Source organism: Symphodus melops (assembly GCF_947650265.1).
Source record: "Symphodus melops genome assembly, chromosome: 22".
In the NCBI taxonomy this organism is placed as follows: Eukaryota; Metazoa; Chordata; class Actinopteri; order Labriformes; family Labridae; genus Symphodus; species Symphodus melops.
The window spans coordinates 2,680,861-2,703,513 of NC_136712.1; the positions used below are offsets into that span (position 1 = coordinate 2,680,861).

Here is a 22,653-nt window from a genome sequence, read left to right on the forward strand (position 1 = left end):
ATTAGGGATTTTGGACTTTTACTATCATAAAGTCAAGCAAGACACTCGCATGTTTTGTAGAAAAATGAAAAAAATATTCTCGTTTATTGAGGTAATTTTCTCTAGAAAAAAAAAATTGAGGTAACAATTTGCATAGTATAACTTTCATAAATTTACACACACACAGAAACACACATCCATGGAGTAGTTACCAAAATGTGTCACAAAATGGACAATGGAGGAGGAAGAAAAAAACAGTATGAAGTGTGCTTTAAATCAACCCCTTGATGAGAACTCAGAGGAATCATGGTTGAGGCGGAAAATAAACTTTTTTTTTTTTACAAATTCTCCAGCATGGAGATAAATATCACAATCTGTATACACTGCAGACATCTGTGTAAATGTGGATATTGTACTAAACAGGAGGTAATACAGCATGTACACACATCTACTTGATGGGAGAACAGCAAAATCTGTCGTCTGCTGGTGGTTCGAACAATCTTTGAAGAAAACCTTTAAAAAACAGTCGACAGCCTCTTTTTGTCTTCAGCCTCTGAGAAGGTATAAAAATACATTCATAATTTAAATGCTGGTGTGGGTGGGACTGCAGCTGTGCAGAAACCACCACGCTGAATCAATAGCAACTATAAAAATATATAGACTTTGTCAACAAAAGGGCACTTTTCAAGTACACTAGTATGTGTCCGGTTTGGGATGGTTCACACTGAAGAAAATTACATTCTGGTGCAGAGAGGTGGCAGCACATAGCTTTAAAAAATTCCCATTGGAAAGTTTCCCCCTCTGAGTTGAAGAGGAAAGAAAATATAAACCCAGCAAACGAACCGTTTTAGAAAATGCTGAGAAGTGTTTCCATACTCTTCCCCCCCGAGGCTTTGGCTTGAGGTCTGCCCTTTTTTTTCCCTGACAGACTTAGGAGACCTTCAGAGGGGAAACATACACTTCGTTCCCTTCTAGTTTACACAAATATGAACCAAAACTGAGTAAAATGTGATGCTGATAAAATCTGTTGTAGGATTTACTGCATTTCTGGCAGGAAACTTGTTTATGTCTGTCAAAAACTTGACTTGTGTAGAAAACTGGGAGGCCAAAACTAGTGAATGACACTTTACCACCCTACATCCAGTTCCATGACAACTATCTAAAGTGACTGAGAAAGTTGATTCAAACGAACAGCATATACAATCAACGATCCACTGTATGCAGGTAAGCAAACGTGGATGCACCTGTACGACCTGAAGAGGACACTTAAAGTCGTGTCGTCACAGTCTGTTGGCTGCTACGGAGACACATCTTGGCTGATACTTTTTTTTTTTTTTTTTTTATAAAGATACAACTGTACACGAATCACAAACATCACCATCTTTAAAAAATACCTACATATAAACAGCATATACAAGAAGTTCACAAAGCAGAACCAGGTTTAAAAAAAAAAGAAAAAAAAAAAGGAGTCCTCCTCTCTTTTGTTTTCCTTATTTAGAAAAATAGACTTAAAAAAAAACACACCCGTCCTCCTCAGATATAAAAATGCCCAAAGGAAAGGAGTGGGGGGGGGGGCTGTGCTGACGTTGTCTTGAGAAGTAGGAGAAAGAGGGGGACTGTGGTCCTATAGCGGCCGGTCTTTGTCCTGAGTTACTCGCTGCGTGTAGAAGAGGATGTAGGCCTGAGCGCGGCACACCTCATCGACTGAACACACGTTCAGTTTAGAGTCATTACAGTGAACCCAAAAGCCTGCAGGAGAAACACAAAGACAAACGGTTCACATGAGGCTGCTTTGACAGAGACAGAAGCAGCAACCAAATCCGCCTGACTGATTAGGCAAATCCAGCTCTGGAAGACAACACTGACACTGGATTATTACCATCAAACCTTTGAATCTAAAAATAAACCCATAAAAGCATCTTTAAAAAAGTATTTAAATATCACTCATGCTGGAAAATATCCCTAATCCCTCCTGAGTATGGGGCCATATTGCTCTGACTATTCAATACTGATGTTTTTGAGGTTTTAAAACGAGTGGAGCAGAGTTGGTCAGGTCCCCTTTGTTTATGGATGTGGACAATTTAATTGCATCTTTTCACTTTGGTGTCAGTCAGGTTCATTTATGAGACATGAAAAGCATCACGAAGACAACTTTACTCACGTCCTTCTGTGTTGTAGCAGTAGGAAGTGTAGTGGCCAGAACCGAAGCCCTTCCCATGATGCATCACCACAGCGGAGAGGTCGTAGAGGAAGTGCTTGGGACGCGGTGAGCCCGGGGAGCTGGGGCTGCTGGGACTGCTGGAGAAGGTGGGCGGGACTTTGGGTGAGGGGTCTCTGCAGCAGTACGGCTCCATGTTGAGCAGCTGATCGAAGCTGACGTGGACTCCGATCTTCTCCCGGTGGTTCCGCCCAGACCACCTGAGGACCAATGAGGAGAAAACCGGTCAGCAAGTCGGATGCTTTGATGCTGCATTTCTACAACTGGAAAATTCATTACATGCCATCTGTCCGCTGAACACTTGTGTGTAGTGTAACAAGAAGTATTAATCACGCCGTTTCAGCATAAACAAAGTAGCAAGCAGTACGTTTAAGAGGTAACTTTCTGATCCAGCATTAATTGTCCTTGATTTCTTCTCTCTTTCTGGTAATCCAAGGCGGCTGGGATGAATGAACTTAAATAGAATTGGCTCCAGAGGTGGTTTTCCTACCTGAAGCGCTTGAGGTGAAGTCGCAGGACCTGAGGCAGTTTGTGGATCATCAGCTGTTTTTGTGCTTCGGTCAGGATGACTGGTTTGGAGGAGCTCCGCCTTCGAGCAGCTATAAATAAAGAGGGTTAACAGAAAAACTTCAAATCAAAATATCAATTTTATTCAAATTCTAGTTCCCTAAATGTTGATTAAAGTTCAATCTGGCAAACAGAAAAAATCCCAAACTTTTTAATTTGACACACAATTTTTTGTAAATTAATTGATTCCAAAATGTAATTATTTATGAAAAATGTTTTTTCGATGTAGGTATGTGTGTTTTTTTTACTTTTTTCGAAATGGGTATGTATGTTGTTTTTCAATATTTTTTCCAACATGTGTATGCATGTCGTTTTTTTGAACATTTTTTGACATGGGTATGTATGTCTTTTTTTTATATTTTTCAACATGGGTATGCATGTCTTTTTTTAAATATTTTTTCGACATGGGAATGTATGTCGTTTTTTATATTTTTTATGTATTTCGACATAGGTATGTATGTCGTTTTTTTATATTTTTCGACATGGGAATGTATGTTGTTTTTTTCACTTTTTTCGACATGGGTATGTATGTCATTTTTTTTATATTTTTCGACATAGGTATGTATGTCGTTTTTTTATATTTTTCGACATGGGAATGTAGGTCGTTTTTTATATTTTTTATATATTTCGATATAGGTATGTATGTCGTTTTTTTCACTTTTTTCGACATGGGAATGTATGTTGTTTTTTATATTTTTTATATTTTTCGACATGGGAATGTATGTCGTTTTTTATATTTTTTATATATTTCGACATAGGTATGTATGTCGTTTTTTTTCACTTTTTCCGACATAGGTATGTATGTCGTTTTTTATATTTTTTATATATTTCGACATAGGTATGTATGTCGTTTTTTTATATTTTTCGACATAGGTATGTATGTCGTTTTTTATATTTTTTATATATTTCGACATAGGTATGTATGTCGTTTTTTTATATTTTTCGACATGGGAATGTAGGTCGTTTTTTATATTTTTTATATATTTCGACATAGGTATGTATGTCGTTTTTTAATATTTTTCGACATGGGAATGTATGTCGTTTTTTATATTTTTGATATATTTCGACATAGGTATGTATGTCGTTTTTTTTATATTTTTCGACATGGGAATGTATGTCGTTTTTTATATTTTTTATATATTTCGACATGGGAATGTATGTCGTTTTTTATATTTTTTATGTATTTCGACATAGGTATGTATGTCGTTTTTTTATATTTTTCGACATGGGAATGTAGGTCGTTTTTTATATATTTCGACATAGGTATGTATGTCGTTTTTTTTCACTTTTTCCGACATAGGTATGTATGTCGTTTTTTATATTTTTTATATATTTCGACATAGGTATGTATGTCGTTTTTTTATATTTTTCGACATAGGTATGTATGTCGTTTTTTATATTTTTGATATATTTCGACATAGGTATGTATGTCGTTTTTTTATATTTTTCGACATAGGTATGTATGTCGTTTTTTATATTTTTTATATATTTCGACATAGGTATGTATGTCGTTTTTTAATATTTTTCGACATGGGAATGTATGTCGTTTTTTATATTTTTGATATATTTCGACATAGGTATGTATGTCGTTTTTTTTATATTTTTCGACATGGGAATGTATGTCGTTTTTTATATTTTTTATATATTTCGACATGGGAATGTATGTCGTTTTTTATATTTTTTATGTATTTCGACATAGGTATGTATGTCGTTTTTTTATATTTTTCGACATGGGAATGTATGTCGTTTTTTATATTTTTTATATATTTTGACATAGGTATGTATGTTGTTTTTTTCACTTTCTTCGACATAGGTATGCATGTCGTTTTTTTATAATTTTCGACAGGTATGTATGTCGTTTTTTTCACTTTTTTCGACATAGGTATGTATGTCGTTTTTTAATATTTTTCGACAGGAATGTATGTCGTTTTTTATATTTTTTATACATTTCGACATGGGAATGTATGTCGTTTTTTATATTTTTTATATATTTCGACATAGATATGTATGTCGTTTTTTTATATTTTTCGACATAGGTATGTATGTCGTTTTTTTATATTTTTCGACATGGGAATGTATGTCGTTTTTTATATTTTTTATATATTTCGACATGGGAATGTATGTCGTTTTTTTATATTTTTCGACATAGGTATGTATGTCGTTTTTTATATTTTTTATATATTTCGACATAGGTATGTATGTCGTTTTTTTATATTTTTCGACATGGGAATGTAGGTCGTTTTTTATATTTTTTATATATTTCGACATAGGTATGTATGTCGTTTTTTTTATATTTTTCGACATGGGAATGTATGTCGTTTTTTATATTTTTTATATATTTTGACATAGGTATGTATGTTGTTTTTTTCACTTTCTTCGACATAGGTATGCATGTCGTTTTTTTATAATTTTCGACAGGTATGTATGTCGTTTTTTTCACTTTTTTCGACATAGGTATGTATGTCGTTTTTTAATATTTTTCGACAGGAATGTATGTCGTTTTTTATATTTTTTATACATTTCGACATGGGAATGTATGTCGTTTTTTATATTTTTTATATATTTCGACATAGATATGTATGTCGTTTTTTTATATTTTTCGACATAGGTATGTATGTCGTTTTTTTATATTTTTCGACATGGGAATGTATGTCGTTTTTTATATTTTTTATATATTTCGACATGGGAATGTATGTCGTTTTTTTATATTTTTCGACATAGGTATGTATGTCGTTTTTTATATTTTTTATATATTTCGACATAGGTATGTATGTCGTTTTTTTATATTTTTCGACATGGGAATGTAGGTCGTTTTTTATATTTTTTATATATTTCGACATAGGTATGTATGTCGTTTTTTTTATATTTTTCGACATGGGAATGTATGTCGTTTTTTATATTTTTTATATATTTCGACATGGGAATGTATGTCGTTTTTTATATTTTTTATGTATTTCGACATAGGTATGTATGTCGTTTTTTTATATTTTTCGACATGGGAATGTAGGTCGTTTTTTATATATTTCGACATAGGTATGTATGTCGTTTTTTTTCACTTTTTCCGACATAGGTATGTATGTCGTTTTTTATATTTTTTATATATTTCGACATAGGTATGTATGTCGTTTTTTTATATTTTTCGACATAGGTATGTATGTCGTTTTTTATATTTTTTATATATTTCGACATAGGTATGTATGTCGTTTTTTTATATTTTTCGACATGGGAATGTAGGTCGTTTTTTATATTTTTTATATATTTCGACATAGGTATGTATGTCGTTTTTTAATATTTTTCGACATGGGAATGTATGTCGTTTTTTATATTTTTGATATATTTCGACATAGGTATGTATGTCGTTTTTTTTATATTTTTCGACATGGGAATGTATGTCGTTTTTTATATTTTTTATATATTTCGACATGGGAATGTATGTCGTTTTTTATATTTTTTATGTATTTCGACATAGGTATGTATGTCGTTTTTTTATATTTTTCGACATGGGAATGTATGTCGTTTTTTATATTTTTTATATATTTTGACATAGGTATGTATGTTGTTTTTTTCACTTTCTTCGACATAGGTATGCATGTCGTTTTTTTATAATTTTCGACAGGTATGTATGTCGTTTTTTTCACTTTTTTCGACATAGGTATGTATGTCGTTTTTTAATATTTTTCGACAGGAATGTATGTCGTTTTTTATATTTTTTATACATTTCGACATGGGAATGTATGTCGTTTTTTATATTTTTTATATATTTCGACATAGATATGTATGTCGTTTTTTTATATTTTTCGACATAGGTATGTATGTCGTTTTTTTATATTTTTCGACATGGGAATGTATGTCGTTTTTTATATTTTTTATATATTTCGACATAGGTATGTATGTCGTTTTTTTATATTTTTCGACATGGGAATGTATGTCGTTTTTTATATTTTTTATATATTTCGACATAGGTATGTATGTCGTTTTTTTCACTTTTTCCGACATAGGTATGTATGTCGTTTTTTATATTTTTTATATATTTCGACATAGGTATGTATGTCGTTTTTTTATATTTTTCGACATAGGTATGTATGTCGTTTTTTTATATTTTTCGACATAGGTATGTATGTGGTTTTTTTATATATTTCGACATAGGTATGTATGTCGTTTTTTTCACTTTTTCCCAACATAGGTATGTATGTCGTTTTTTTATATTTTTCGACATAGGTATGTATGCCGTTTTTTATATTTTTCGACATAGGTATGTATGTGGTTTTTTTATATTTTTCGACATAGGTATGTATGTCGTTTTTTTATATTTTTCGACATGGGAATGTATGTCGTTTTTTATATTTTTTATATATTTCGACATAGGTATGTATGTCGTTTTTTTATATTTTTCGACATGGGAATGTATGTCGTTTTTTATATTTTTTATATATTTCGACATAGGTATGTATGGCGTTTTTTTATATTTTTCGACATGGGAATGTATGTCGTTTTTTATATTTTTTATATATTTTGACATAGGTATGTATGTTGTTTTTTTCACTTTCTTCGACATAGGTATGCATGTCGTTTTTTTATAATTTTCGACAGGTATGTATGTCGTTTTTTTCACTTTTTTCGACATAGGTATGTATGTCGTTTTTTAATATTTTTCGACAGGAATGTATGTCGTTTTTTATATTTTTTATACATTTCGACATGGGAATGTATGTCGTTTTTTATATTTTTTATATATTTTGACATAGGTATGTATGTTGTTTTTTTCACTTTCTTCGACATAGGTATGCATGTCGTTTTTTTATAATTTTCGACAGGTATGTATGTCGTTTTTTTCACTTTTTTCGACATAGGTATGTATGTCGTTTTTTAATATTTTTCGACAGGAATGTATGTCGTTTTTTATATTTTTTATACATTTCGACATGGGAATGTATGTCGTTTTTTATATTTTTTATATATTTCGACATAGATATGTATGTGGTTTTTTTATATTTTTCGACATAGGTATGTATGTCGTTTTTTTATATTTTTCGACATGGGAACGTATGTCGTTTTTTATATTTTTTATATATTTCGACATGGGAATGTATGTCGTTTTTTATATTTTTTATATATTTCGACATAGGTATGTATGTCGTTTTTTTATATTTTTCGACATGGGAATGTATGTCGTTTTTTATATTTTTTATATATTTCGACATAGGTATGTATGTCGTTTTTTTCACTTTTTCCGACATAGGTATGTATGTCGTTTTTTATATTTTTTATATATTTCGACATAGGTATGTATGTCGTTTTTTTATATTTTTCGACATAGGTATGTATGTCGTTTTTTTATATTTTTCGACATAGGTATGTATGTGGTTTTTTTATATATTTCGACATAGGTATGTATGTCGTTTTTTTCACTTTTTCCCAACATAGGTATGTATGTCGTTTTTTTATATTTTTCGACATAGGTATGTATGCCGTTTTTTATATTTTTCGACATAGGTATGTATGTGGTTTTTTTATATTTTTCGACATAGGTATGTATGTCGTTTTTTTATATTTTTCGACATGGGAATGTATGTCGTTTTTTATATTTTTTATATATTTCGACATAGGTATGTATGTCGTTTTTTTATATTTTTCGACATGGGAATGTATGTCGTTTTTTATATTTTTTATATATTTCGACATAGGTATGTATGTCGTTTTTTTATATTTTTCGACATGGGAATGTATGTCGTTTTTTATATTTTTTATATATTTTGACATAGGTATGTATGTTGTTTTTTTCACTTTCTTCGACATAGGTATGCATGTCGTTTTTTTATAATTTTCGACAGGTATGTATGTCGTTTTTTTCACTTTTTTCGACATAGGTATGTATGTCGTTTTTTTATATTTTTCGACATAGGTATGTATGTGGTTTTTTTATATTTTTCGACAGGTATGTATGTGGTTGTTTTATATTTTTCGACATAGGTATGTATGTCGTTTTTTTATATTTTTCAACATGGGAATGTATGTCGTTTTTTATATTTTTTATATATTTTGACATAGGTATGTATGTTGTTTTTTTCACTTTCTTCGACATAGGTATGCATGTCGTTTTTTTATAATTTTCGACAGGTATGTATGTCGTTTTTTTCACTTTTTTCGACATAGGTATGTATGTCGTTTTTTAATATTTTTCGACAGGAATGTATGTCGTTTTTTATATTTTTTATACATTTCGACATGGGAATGTATGTCGTTTTTTATATTTTTTATATATTTTGACATAGGTATGTATGTTGTTTTTTTCACTTTCTTCGACATAGGTATGCATGTCGTTTTTTTATAATTTTCGACAGGTATGTATGTCGTTTTTTTCACTTTTTTCGACATAGGTATGTATGTCGTTTTTTAATATTTTTCGACAGGAATGTATGTCGTTTTTTATATTTTTTATACATTTCGACATGGGAATGTATGTCGTTTTTTATATTTTTTATATATTTCGACATAGATATGTATGTCGTTTTTTTATATTTTTCGACATAGGTATGTATGTCGTTTTTTTATATTTTTCGACATGGGAATGTATGTCGTTTTTTATATTTTTTATATATTTCGACATGGGAATGTATGTCGTTTTTTATATTTTTTATATATTTCGACATAGGTATGTATGTCGTTTTTTTATATTTTTCGACATGGGAATGTATGTCGTTTTTTATATTTTTTATATATTTCGACATAGGTATGTATGTCGTTTTTTTCACTTTTTCCGACATAGGTATGTATGTCGTTTTTTATATTTTTTATATATTTCGACATAGGTATGTATGTCGTTTTTTTATATTTTTCGACATAGGTATGTATGTCGTTTTTTTATATTTTTCGACATAGGTATGTATGTGGTTTTTTTATATATTTCGACATAGGTATGTATGTCGTTTTTTTCACTTTTTCCCAACATAGGTATGTATGTCGTTTTTTTATATTTTTCGACATAGGTATGTATGCCGTTTTTTATATTTTTCGACATAGGTATGTATGTGGTTTTTTTATATTTTTCGACATGGGAATGTATGTCGTTTTTTATATTTTTTATATATTTCGACATAGGTATGTATGTCGTTTTTTTATATTTTTCGACATGGGAATGTATGTCGTTTTTTATATTTTTTATATATTTCGACATAGGTATGTATGTCGTTTTTTTATATTTTTCGACATGGGAATGTATGTCGTTTTTTATATTTTTTATATATTTCGACATAGGTATGTATGTCGTTTTTTTATATTTTTCGACATGGGAATGTATGTCGTTTTTTATATTTTTTATATATTTTGACATAGGTATGTATGTTGTTTTTTTCACTTTCTTCGACATAGGTATGCATGTCGTTTTTTTATAATTTTCGACAGGTATGTATGTCGTTTTTTTCACTTTTTTCGACATAGGTATGTATGTCGTTTTTTTATATTTTTCGACATAGGTATGTATGTGGTTTTTTTATATTTTTCGACAGGTATGTATGTGGTTGTTTTATATTTTTCGACATAGGTATGTATGTCGTTTTTTTATATTTTTCAACATGGGAATGTATGTCGTTTTTTATATTTTTTACATATTTCGACATAGGTATGTATGTCGTTTTTTTATATTTTTCGACATGGGAATGTATGTCGTTTTTTATATTTTTTATATATTTTGACATAGGTATGTATGTTGTTTTTTTCACTTTCTTCGACATAGGTATGCATGTCGTTTTTTTATAATTTTCGACAGGTATGTATGTCGTTTTTTTCACTTTTTTCGACATAGGTATGTATGTCGTTTTTTAATATTTTTCGACAGGAATGTATGTCGTTTTTTATATTTTTTATACATTTCGACATGGGAATGTATGTCGTTTTTTATATTTTTTATATATTTCGACATAGATATGTATGTCGTTTTTTAATTTTTTCGAAATATGTATGTCGTTTTTTAATTTTTTTGACATGGGTATGTATGTCGTTTTTTTATTTGACTTTTTTCAACTTTAAGGTTTATAAGCCTAAATTATAAATCAGATGTAAATACATACACATGTCGAAAAATACAAAAAAAAGACATCCATACCCATGTCGAAAAATATAAAAAACTGACATGGGTAGGTATGTCTTTTTTTTGTATTTTTCGACAGAAATATGTGTGGTTTTTTTAATTTTTTCAACATAGGTATGTCGTTTTTATATTTTTTCGACAGTTGTCATTTTTAAAAAATATTTTTTCAGCATGGTTAGGTATGTCCTTTTTTTCGACATAGATAGATAGATACTTTATTGATCCCGAGGGAAATTCACGGTATGTATGTCGATTTTTTCACTTTTTCGACATAGGTATGCATGTCTTTTTTTTATAATTTTCGACAGGTATGTATGTCGTTTTTTTCACTTTTTTCGACATAGGTATGTATGTGGTTTTTTTTATATTTTTCGACATAGGTATGTATGTGGTTTTTTTATATTTTTCGACATAGGTATGTATGTCGTTTTTTTATATTTTTCGACATGGGAATGTAGGTCGTTTTTTATATTTTTCGACATAGGTATGTATGTCGTTTTTTATATTTTTTATATATTTCGACATAGGTATGTATGTCGTTTTTTTATATTTTTCGACATGGGAATGTATGTCGTTTTTTATATTTTTTATATATTTTGACATAGGTATGTATGTTGTTTTTTTCACTTTCTTCGACATAGGTATGCATGTCGTTTTTTTATAATTTTCGACAGGTATGTATGTCGTTTTTTTCACTTTTTTCGACATAGGTATGTATGTCGTTTTTTAATATTTTTCGACATAGGAATGTATGTCGTTTTTTATATTTTTTATACATTTCGACATGGGAATGTATGTCGTTTTTTATATTTTTTATATATTTCGACATAGATATGTATGTCGTTTTTTTATATTTTTCGACATAGGTATGTATGTCGTTTTTTTATATTTTTCGACATGGGAATGTATGTCGGTTTTTAAATTTTTTCGACAGGCATGTATGTCGTTTTTTTCACTTTTATCGACATAGGTATGTATGTCGTTTTTTTATTTTTTCGACATATGTATGTTGTTTTTTAATTTTTTTGACATGGGTATGTATGTCGTTTTTTTATTTGACTTTTTTCAACTTTAAGGTTTATAAGCCTAAATTATAAATCAGATGTAAATACATACACATGTCGAAAAATACAAAAAAAAGACATCCATACCCATGTCGAAAAATGTAAAAAACTGACATGGGTAGGTATGTCTTTTTTTTGTATTTTTCGACAGAAGTATGTGTGGTTTTTTTTAATTTTTTCAACATAGGTATGTCGTTTTTATATTTTTTCGACAGTTGTCATTTTTTTAAAATATTTTTTCAGCATGGTTAGGTATGTCCTTTTTTTCGACATAGATAGATAGATACTTTATTGATCCCGAGGGAAATTCACGGTATGTATGTCGATTTTTTCACTTTTTCGACATAGGTATGCATGTCTTTTTTTCACTTTTTCGACATAGGTATGTGTCGTTTTTTCACTTTTTTCAACTTTAAGGTTTATAAGCCTAAATTATAAATCAGATGTAAAGTTTAAGTGGGAGAAGGTTGAAGCATGAAGTTAATCTGGCACAGCCAGCGAGTCTTCTCTCCGCTTCAGAGAAACAGTTTCATCTCGGGCCTACAGATAACAGAACTACAAACTATTTTAAGACGTGTTTAGGAGTGAAGGCTCTGTCCTCATAAACAATCTTTGAGTGCTGACAGCTCAGACAGGTAGCGTCTTGCAGAGAGCTTTTAAATCAGACAAGCTGTTAGTATAAGGTGAGCCTCTTATCGAGTCTCTCACAGACTTCTCAAAGTCACTCGCAGCAGATTTAACATTTATCATTGGCCTAAAAAAACAAACAAACAAACAAAAAAAGACACTGTGACCGTGATGTTTTGGACAGTTCTTAGTGCTAATCAAAAAGAGCAAGGAGATAAGTGTTGGCATCTGTGTTCTTTGAGAGAGAGAGGGAGTCAGTCCTTTTCATTTTGTCTCGTTTGCTGCAAAACGATCACATTAGAAATGATCTTCAATGACCAAAGCTCAGCATGTGATCACAAATACTTTTAGGTACTCTGATATACTCTGTTATGTTGAGGACATCTAGTATCAGGAAATGTAGATTTGTCCTCATTCGTTCAGATTATGACTCAGAAAGCCGGAAACTCGAATTAAGAACATTTCCCAATTTAAAAAACGTTATCCTCAAACATTTCTTGTATCTAGGCAGAGTCAAACACATCTCCAAATGGCTTGGCAGAGTGACAACTTGAAAGGTAAAAATCTTTACACATAATTTTTAAAGGGTTAAAACTCCTTGTTTGAGCTTTCACAGTTCCCACTCTCTCCTGTCTCTAACCATAAATAATTAAATTATTGTCCTGTGACTTTTACCTTCAGATCTTTACATGATCTGTGTTTAGTCACTCTCCACACGTTTCTCCTGCATTGTTCCTCGTGATCTTTTCTTTCAACTGTGAAACTATGTAGCTGAGAAAACCTCAAACACAAATCAATATAAACACTCAGACATCAAACGTATCTGGAGAACGACTTCACCAAGAAGATTTTATCAACGACGACGTGAAAAGGGTCCAGTGCATGTTTGAACTGGAGGAATACTAAGAGAGAGAGAGACCTACCGCAGCCTTAATTATATTAGTGTGTGTGTGTGAGTGTGAGTGTGTGAGTGTGTGAGTGTGTGAGTGTGTGGGGACACTGAACTCACAGTTACACTGGTCACAGGCATAGATGTTTCCCTCCAGCGCTTCGGTCTCGGTGAACTTGGCGAGCATTTCAGTCAGGTGGCACGACGCCTGGGCCGCTGACTCCCGGCTATTACTGTGATAGCGCTCGGGGAACTCCAGAGACAGATCCCAGAACGGCTCCACCGTGTTGGAGCGATGGTCGCAGGCCAGACACGTCACCTGCACCGAGTAAGTATTTTACTAAAACAAACATCAAAATCTTTCCAACAACACTTTTTACTGTTCTTTCGTTTATGTCTCCAAACTTTAAACAAGGAAAATGTATTTCAATCACAAAGTTTCTCACCTAACATGACACCGTTTGCGTTTTATAACAACTTGCTTTGTCAGACTGCATGCACAATCTGAATCAGTGCTTTGACAGACACACAGGCCTCTGTGTTCAGGAGGAGCAGGTGTCTCAGAGCGTGCTCAGCCTCTAATCTCTCCCACACTCGCCGTGCCTCTCTCGTGTCAGCTGCTCCACCTGATGCTCAGCTTCAGTTATACGTTTAAATGGTTATATTCACCACGTACTTAAACGACTGCAGGCTTTCAGTCAGATCTCACAAGCACACGCTACACGCACAAAATAAGAAATCTAAGTTGAAATTTGACAATAAGAAAAATTCTAGTTGTGAAAATCGACTGGAGAGAAAAGAAACACTAGTTGAAGTTTGTTTGTTAAAACCTTTAAAAATCTTACAGTACATAATGAGGGGAGGGGGAACTTTATTTATTTAGCTGGGAGTTCAGGGATTTTTTCAGCGAATGGAGCGAAGGGGAAATTGGATTTAAGCTGCTACTTAAATCTTTTTTTTTTTAAGTTTGTGACATTTCTATAAATAGAAGAGAAACAAATTCCTCTAGTCTGATTTGTTTTTCTTTATTTCTGCTGTAACATTTAATCATGGAGTAAAAAAAACGACCACAGTTGATCGTCTTTATTAATGTTCATTTCATTGGAAGCCCAAGTAAGAACATTCAATCAGATAGCACTCCTCTAAACTTTAAAAAGCTCAAGGTGACACGTTGACATATTGTCAGGTTTTATCAGAGCAGCAGTCCAGGTCTCAGCGGAGAGACAGCTCGAGCAGCGACAGGATGACGGAGGTAGAAAAGACCAAGAGATCCTCGCTGCCTGTCTGACTGTTGAGGAGCTCCACGTCCAGAGACGTGTGAAGTTAAGAGTGACTGATAACTGTGACTGTGTCATACCTGGCTCAGCAGCTGGCCGTGGAAGATGGTGTTGACCACGCTGAGCACCTGTTTGATGAGTCGTTTCTGGATCTGCGGGACTCCTGCGCTGGTCGTGTGTTGGCCCGTGCTCTCCAGCTCGTGCTGCACTTTGTCCAGCAGCTCACACAGGAACTCCTGAGCGTCCTGCTGAGCGTAGCCCCGGAACGCCGGGATCAGCTGCCACACTGAGTGCAGCATGGCGAAAGGGGAGACCAGCGCCCACTTGCCAGACCACATGACCTGGAACAAGGTGTGCAGCTCGTGGCAGAGGGAGATGTGCTTCGAGCTGGGCTCTTTGGGTTGTATCAGCTCCATGCTGCGGGACCGCGAGGCCCCGCCGCTCAGCCCAGCTCCCGAACCCGAGCTAGCCTGGGGGCCCTTCCTTTGGGTCAGGGGGGAATGAGGAGAGGGCTTCCCTGTCAGCTGGCCATGGACAGCAGAGGCCAGCAGCTCCAGCGCCTGCGTCAGATCCAGGCGCAGGAAGCACTCCCTGAAAACGTGCAGGTGGCTCAGGACTTGCAGGATGGAGTTCATGTAACAGGTGTTGCCTAAATTTCTGAGGCCCGTCACTCCGGGAGGGACAGTGGGGCGCCGTTTGAAGGGGGAACCCTCCTGTTTGGTACTCTGCTTGCGGCGAACTGGAGTCTGAGTAGAACGGGGGGTCACTGTGGGGGTTTTGGGCTTAGATTTGGCAGCAGAAGTACGGCTTCGTGTTCTGGGAGTAGGTTGGATTGTTTTCGTCGGCACAGCTTTCTTGGGCGTAGCCGCAGCGGGGCTCCGAGTTCTCAATCTGCGGGTGACAGAAGGAGGCTCGGGGGTTATCGTCTTCTTGCGTGCCCTCGTAGACCGCGTCGTGACAGCAGCATCTGCGACCTTCTGGCTCCTCCGGCGCAGACGACGACTCTTCCTGAGTGGGGCATTCTCCAGCTCCTCCTGTAGCTGCCTCTTTTGAGCCCGCCTCCTCTCCCTCGCCTCCCTTTTCTGCTCCTCCTCCTCTTCCCTCTTTCTCTCCTCTTCCTCCCTCCTCTTTCCACAGTCAGTGAGCCCGAACCACAGACGAAAAATACGCCCCATCAGCGCCCTGCGACGATGCCAAAGTGCAGTGAACATCCTGTCCTCATCTCGGAGCTGCAGCTCGCTGGCGCCGCATTGGATGACGGCGTCGGGAGCAGCACTCGTGGAGCGGAGGGTACGCCCACTGCGGGTGGTGACCTCATAGCGCTGGCTCTGGATGGCACTGAGCGTACTACGAAGTAGCTTCAGGTCTCCTGTGGCGTTATCGTTCAAGACATAGTCATCACACAAATAGCAAAATACGTAGAGTTCGTTAATCTCCATCGCCAACGGGTGGTGCTGCTGCTGGAAGTGCTGCAGGGCGTGTTCCTCAATGTAGCGCCCGCACGCCACATGAGCACAGCCCAGGCAGGCCCAGATGGACTCGGAGGTGTTGCAGTCCACACAGTGCCACTTCTGGGGGTTGAGGATGGAGTGGTCCGGGGCGAGCCGCAGCCGCCCCACATGCTTACACCTGTCCATTACACACGCCGGCCAACCGAGCTGGCTGGCTGGCTGTGTCAGGTCAATGACTGACCGTCTATGTTCAAAGTCTAAGTGTGTGTGTGTCAAAGTTTCACACCGGCTTCATATCACCATGGTTGCCATGGTGAGCAGAGAAATGGGACCCTCCCAAGGCATGGCAGTGTCTGACAGGGAGAGAGAACAGGAGACAGAGAAAGTAAAGAAAAACAATCGAATAACAGATTTAAGATCTCAGAGAGCGACGTCATTAAACATTTATTATATTATCTTGTTATTCATTTACAGGCCAGACAACACAGTACAATACAAACTATTATCTGACAGGCACTTCATCTAACCTTCAATGACTGTTTTTATGAGGCCAGGCCTACACACACATAAACCCGTGGCAAACAGCCAGATGCTATGCAGGATTTTACGGATTAATCGTGAGGCGGTTAAACTCGATTCAAAGGTGTCGAGGTTCGAATCGGTTCTCTGAAAAATGAATCGCAGTAAAAAATGGGGAAGCGTCAGCAGCTGTAGAGCAGGAGGAGGTCGGTTGTAAATGAGCAAGGCATTATCATGGCAGTGGAAGCATTTTGACTTCCCCCAAAGACAGAACCAAAAGTGAAAATGTGACAAGACAGAACTTCACAAACCTACAGCATTGCAGCATTTAGTCGACAGCACAATAAGAAGCTCCGATCACCTCCAGATTCTCTCAAAATAAATCGTATCGTGAGTTGAGTGAATCGTTACATCCTTATTTCCAAACATCACATCCTTTGAGGGTTGTTGTTTTTATGAGCCATAGAAAAGTGGCTTAATAACGTGGCTGAGTTGGTGACTTGTCCACATATTAGTAAATCCATTGCAATAAATTTCCTTTCACAGATTGTTTCTGTGATTAAATGTTTGGATCGACATTTGTAATGAACATTTCAACACAGCTTCATGAACATCTACATCTGTGCTGTCATTGTTTCTGAATGAGGAGAAGAAGTGTGGGGTCTCTAGCAGAACAAACAGTGAGTTTACTCTTTTAGGAGAACTGGCTCCGGAGTTTGTTGACTCTCAGAAGTTTTTGTTTTTTTTAAATCAGAGAGTTTAGCGCGCTTTGCCTGGCTTGTCCTTCTGCAGCATGCATGCTCCTGCACACAAACACAGCCTGACCAGCTACAATAAATCACAATATATATATATATTAAAAACCCACCACCAGCTTGTTGTTGAGCCCCCATCTTATGACCAATCATACCAGATAACAACACAACGAGGACAACTTTTTAATCATGATATCTTTACGTCAAAAATGTTAGCAGACTAGTTAGCAGAGTCTCATTCAAACACACTGAAATCACAAATTATTACAGCGGGGAAAACTTATAATTAAATACACAGACAGTTCAGATAAATATGTGCCCTCTTGCTAGATCTAAATATTATATATTGTATTTACACAAGAGCTTAGTGAGGACTAGCTGTCCTGCTAACGTTAGCCTAGCGTGCTAACTTATCTTTGATAATCCCCAACAAGTTTCAGCTCTTAAAAACGTCCGTGTTGGCGTTAAAACCTCGCGATATGACACGCGTGTTTTAACGACAACACATGTATCGTCTACTTCACTGTCTGACATTAACAAAATCATGACTGTAAGCAAAGAAATCCTCATACCGAGCCTCTCCTTCACGGCAGTAACTCCTCTGTTTCTAAAATGATCGCCATCTTGTCAGTCCCTGGTGTCGCGTGGTGTGGGCTCGAGCGCGTCCCCGATCCGTGACGTCATTGTTGTTGTTTTTGTTGTTGCTGATGATGATTGCAATAATGAAAATATGACTTACAATTTTTTCAAAGATGTGTTATATTCAAATAAGTGTTTTTTTTATTTCATGCTGTCGGACTGTCAGATTGTGTGTTTTGGATTGTTGCACGTGTGTTTAGTTTTTTTTTATTTGTTTTACTTATTATGTACTTATGTGTGTGTTTATTGTGCGTTGTGTCAAAATTGTTAGTTTTAATGTAAACAATCAACGAGCCAAACAAGGACTGAACAAAATCACTGCTGGTCACTGACAGGTAATATATTTCTAAACCGCTAGAGGGAGGTGTTGCACCATTTTAGTATCAGGATTTTTACACCATAGGGTGTAAATAATGTATTTATATACAGTTATACAGTTACGATTTACACATACAAAGAATTACTTTGGGTGTTTAATAGTAAAGAAAAAAATGTCCAAAGAAATGTCAATGAGTTATTATCGGTCATCATCGTGATTATTTCAGAAATAGTCGTTTTATTTGATAGTTAGGAAAGACACTTTTAAGATTATAATGAAGAACAGTTATCAAAGAGTAATTGTGTCCGTTTTCTTGTTTAACTTAAATAAATGGTTGACATGACACTGCCTTTAACCCTGAAAAGCCTTTCTTTCATGGTGTGTATGTTTTCCTCTGCCCTCTGGCCCTGTGGTTTTACCTTCAGCAGGTATGTTAAAGTGCTGTGTCCTGCTGTGGGATGCAGGTGCAGCACTGCATGCTGGTTAATGGGGGCTGGTGGCACTCAGTGAGGAGATCCTATCAGTTGAAGACGACAACACTGTACTGTGTCTACTGTCCGAAAAAACATCAACTAACAGAGAATAGTATTGTTACTGTTGTGAATCCCCCGTATGAATGACGTGATAAGTCTCCATTTTAAGAAAATAAAGGTGTTGGTTTTCATTCAGATGATTGTGTCTGAAGCCTTCTTTTAAATCTCTTCTTAAAAGAGTGTGTGGGTGTGTTTAGTAATGGGTGTATGTGTGTTTTTATACGTGTGTCTGTCAGTGGATCTGAGGTGTGTGTGTGCGTGTGTGTGTTTGAGAGAGATTAAGGGGCGTTTTTGAGTGACTTAGAGAAAGAGGTATGTGTTGATGTGCCATGCGATGCCTGCGAATCACCTCTAATGTTTTTCTGCCTGTATGTCCCCGGGCCTTCACCTCCTTCAAGTCCACACATGCTAACTCTCCCTCCCTGCCTCTCTCCCTCTCCCTCCCTGTCCTCTTTTCATCTGCTCGTTCTCTCTCTCTCATAAAAACATATTTTTCTGTTGCTGTTCATCTGAGGACCTTGTGCTGACTCACTTAGACGGTATTTTGTTGTTTCATTCAAACCGTATATCTCAGAGATTTATCAACTCTTGTTAACTCTTATTAAATGTTTCGGCTTGTTGTTTTGGTTTGACTGCATGTTATCATAACTTTAACTTGATATTACCTCAGAACACAAAAACAACTTTGTACAAAACAACAAGCAGATAAAGTTATGCTAAAACCTTGACATATATTTTTCCCAGGAGTTTGTGGAGTTTAAACTTACATAAATAAAATAAACTGTACATTATCAGGTGGATACGAATATAATTCATAGTAACTAGTAAAGTTTAATATGTGTAAATAAACTGCAGTTCCTTGAGTGTCCACTTGAGGCCCGCTGCAAAAGTCAAGGAATCCTCATAGATCTCATGTTAAAATGTAAGTCTTTACAGCTGAAATAAAAACCTTTATAGCCTGATATAAGAACGGCTTTGATCTCTTTAGCTCATTTTTTGACTACTATACTGAGGTGACTTACTTTTATAACTCATGTTCGATATTTACGATTCCAGGTCAGGCCGCCTCTGGAGCGAGCAGACCGGGAATCGTCACCAACCGCGAATGTGGAAAACTCTGACAGCTCACAAACATTGAACAGCGAACATTAACGCAACTGTGCCTCGAGCCAAGTGGCCTTAATAACGTCTCATGAAAGAGACTGATTTTCACTGCGAAACAGAACGCGTGCCAGGTGACGATGTTGATCGTCCTCCATATTTGTTTTTCGCCTGAACATGCCCTGAGTCTCAGTCAGATCTCTTGTCTCTCTTATAATCGTCGCTGTGAAATCGTTGCCACAAGCAGTCCATGTGAGGTCACGTGGTCTTGCAGAATCGTCTGTGTATTTGAAGGATTATGATGGGTTAGGGTCCTTAGGTGTGTGGTCTCCCCTCTGCTACAGTGTAATCATGCCCTGCGATTCTCACACATAAATGTAAACACAAAAACATCAGTCATAAACTCAAATCTGGATTAAGTACTGGCCGTATATGAAAAAGCAAAGACTAACAAAAATGACTGAAAAACCTGGACAGGAGAAGTCTGCAGCTTTAAAACCTTCTGAAATTGAAAGGTGGTCGATCACTTCAGTGAAAGGAAGTTGGTGGTTTCATGGTGGTGTGAATACAGCTGGATACGGTGTTGGTTTTGTGGCAGGTGAAAACACAGGTGAAGCCCGGGAGAAATGCTTTACAGCCTGTAAACAAGGACTTCTCCTGTAATTTCTACCCTGGTTAATTCACCTTTATGTTACTGTTGGCAGCTCGACAGCTTCTGATGTTTAATCTGTTTTTAGAGAGAGTCCCAGCTTGTCTCGAGTGCCTGTTTTCTCTCGCAGGCCGTCTGTCCTGTCACGTTGACGTGTGGGATCGTTCATAATGACTCGATGACATCAGGTCCTTGTTTGCATGGCTATATAATAATCAGTAGCAGCGCCTGATTCGCTCTTGCTCTGTCAACATCAGCCTCCCTGTTCTGGCGTGTTGGGATGCTCGTCCGATAGAGAAACATTCCTGACGCATGTGTGTGTGTCTTTGTTTTAAAAAAGAAGGTTTCTAAGGACAGAGCTGGATATTTGAAGATGAAGGACAAGTAAGGTAATCTTGTGCCCTGAAGTACAAGGTGAACACTCACAAAAATGTCCTACATAGTTTCTCTTTTAATTGATAACGGCGAGGCTGGAAGGTCTGCATTATTGATACTGAAGCATGAGTCAGAGTGGCCTTTATCCTAAAATAGCCAACATTTATGGCCCATACTAAGTGTAATACAAGCAAACTGATTGTTTAAAAATATCACTGATTACGTATAATCCCATTTTACAACTATCTGTTATATGAGCGATTAGTAGCTTTGGACTTTTGCAGATTAACAATGTCAAATGTTTGATTTCCTTCCTATTTCAAAATGACAATTCATCAGATTTTTTTTTCACCTCACATTAGATTTGTCCTTAGTTTGTGCTTTATTCTTACAAAACCACTGAAGGAGCTTTAGTCCGGGTTCCTTTGCCAATAATCTTCTCATTTCCTCTCTAAGTGAATCACAGCTGATGGCATAATACCGACCACATGACTAACTTATCCGGAGCACACTTCCTCCCCAAGAGAAATGCCCTCTTGCTTTATTTTTATTCTTCTTGCCCTCCTCGAGACCTTGCAGTGCTGATACTTGTGTGACACCCATACTAGCCCATTTTCAGGGCGTCTGTCTCAGGGTGCTGGGTGCTCCCGAAGAGGGGCATTGTGACTCCCGGCGAGCAAAGAGGGGGTGTCAGGGAGGGGGGCTATTGTCCCCGAGCCTGCGGGAGCTGCCATGCACTCCGAGGCCAATAGCAACACAAGAATGCTGACAGGACAAAGGCCATAACTCCATTCTATAGCAACACAAGCGGAGCATTGTGTTCATACAGGGACTCACACACACGTATACACACACATGCATGCATTCGCCATTACTACAATAACATAGTCACACATTAACTATACAGGAGCAAACTATGCATGTGTGTAAGCATGCCAAATACTCATTCATCAACTAGTTTCCCACACCATGCAACCCCCCACAGGACATCTCCATCACAGGCTGAGAAAGGCCAGTCAATCTAGGGACAATGAGCGAGCGAGCAAGCAGGAGAGAGGGAGAGAGAGAGAGGGAGAGAGAGAGAGAGAGAGAGAGAGAGAGAGAGAGAGAGAGAGAGAAGAGAGAGAGAGAGAGAGAGAGGGAGAGAGGGAGAGAGAGAGAGAGAGAGAGAGAGAGAGAGAGAGAGAGGGAGAGAGGGAGAGAGAGAGAGAGAGCGAGAGAGAGAGAGAGAGAGAGAGAGAGAGAGAGAGAGTTCAGCTGCAGCATTTCATGTGTTTGTGGCTCCCTGTTGCGTCTTCGCTTCAAGGCCAGTTCCCACCACAGAAAACACCTCCTTCCCTGGCTAACCTGCACCACAATACAGTACAACAAGAACCAACTTACATTTAAGTGAAAGCACCAGTGCAATAATCCACATTTACTCCAGTACAAGTAAAAACCCTGCATACTAAAGTGTTATCAGAAAAATGTCCACATATATGAATTATTATATGATTGGACCGATGTTTCATTTGATCACATTATACTGTTGTAGTGGGAGGAGGTGGAGCTATGTTTAATTACTTTTTATACAGTTAATCCAGTGGTTCCCAACCCGAGGGGTTA

General features: G+C 36.3%; 1 protein-coding gene across 1 annotated transcript; it reads right to left on the reverse strand.

The window, feature by feature from the left end:
* Positions 1 to 50: 50 nt before the first annotated feature.
* usp44 (ubiquitin specific peptidase 44) lies at positions 51 to 18,094 on the reverse strand. The gene is made up of 6 exons (XM_079335710.1): positions 18,005 to 18,094; positions 14,788 to 16,511; positions 13,551 to 13,749; positions 2,688 to 2,796; positions 2,141 to 2,397; positions 51 to 1,728 (listed from the first exon to the last, which is right to left on the reverse strand). The coding sequence occupies exons 2-6, from the start codon at positions 16,342 to 16,344 to the stop codon at positions 1,604 to 1,606; spliced, it is 2,247 nt and encodes a 748-aa protein (XP_079191836.1). The 5' UTR covers positions 16,345 to 16,511; positions 18,005 to 18,094; the 3' UTR covers positions 51 to 1,603.
* Between the last annotated feature and the right edge of the window lie 4,559 nt (positions 18,095 to 22,653).

What these genes read in the sequence shown, in the direction of transcription:
- usp44 (XM_079335710.1), bottom strand. Translation starts at nt 16,344, where the DNA reads ATGGACAGGTGTAAGCATGTGGGGCGGCTGCGGCTCGCCCCGGACCAC. An exon ending in ACGGCCAGCTGCTGAGCCAG is followed by an intron (nt 13,750 to 14,787) that starts GTATGACACAGT and finishes TACTCGGTGCAG; the next exon opens with GTGACGTGTCTGGCCTGCGA. An exon ending in TGCCTGTGACCAGTGTAACT is followed by an intron (nt 2,797 to 13,550) that starts GTGAGTTCAGTG and finishes CTTTATTTATAG; the next exon opens with CTGCTCGAAGGCGGAGCTCC.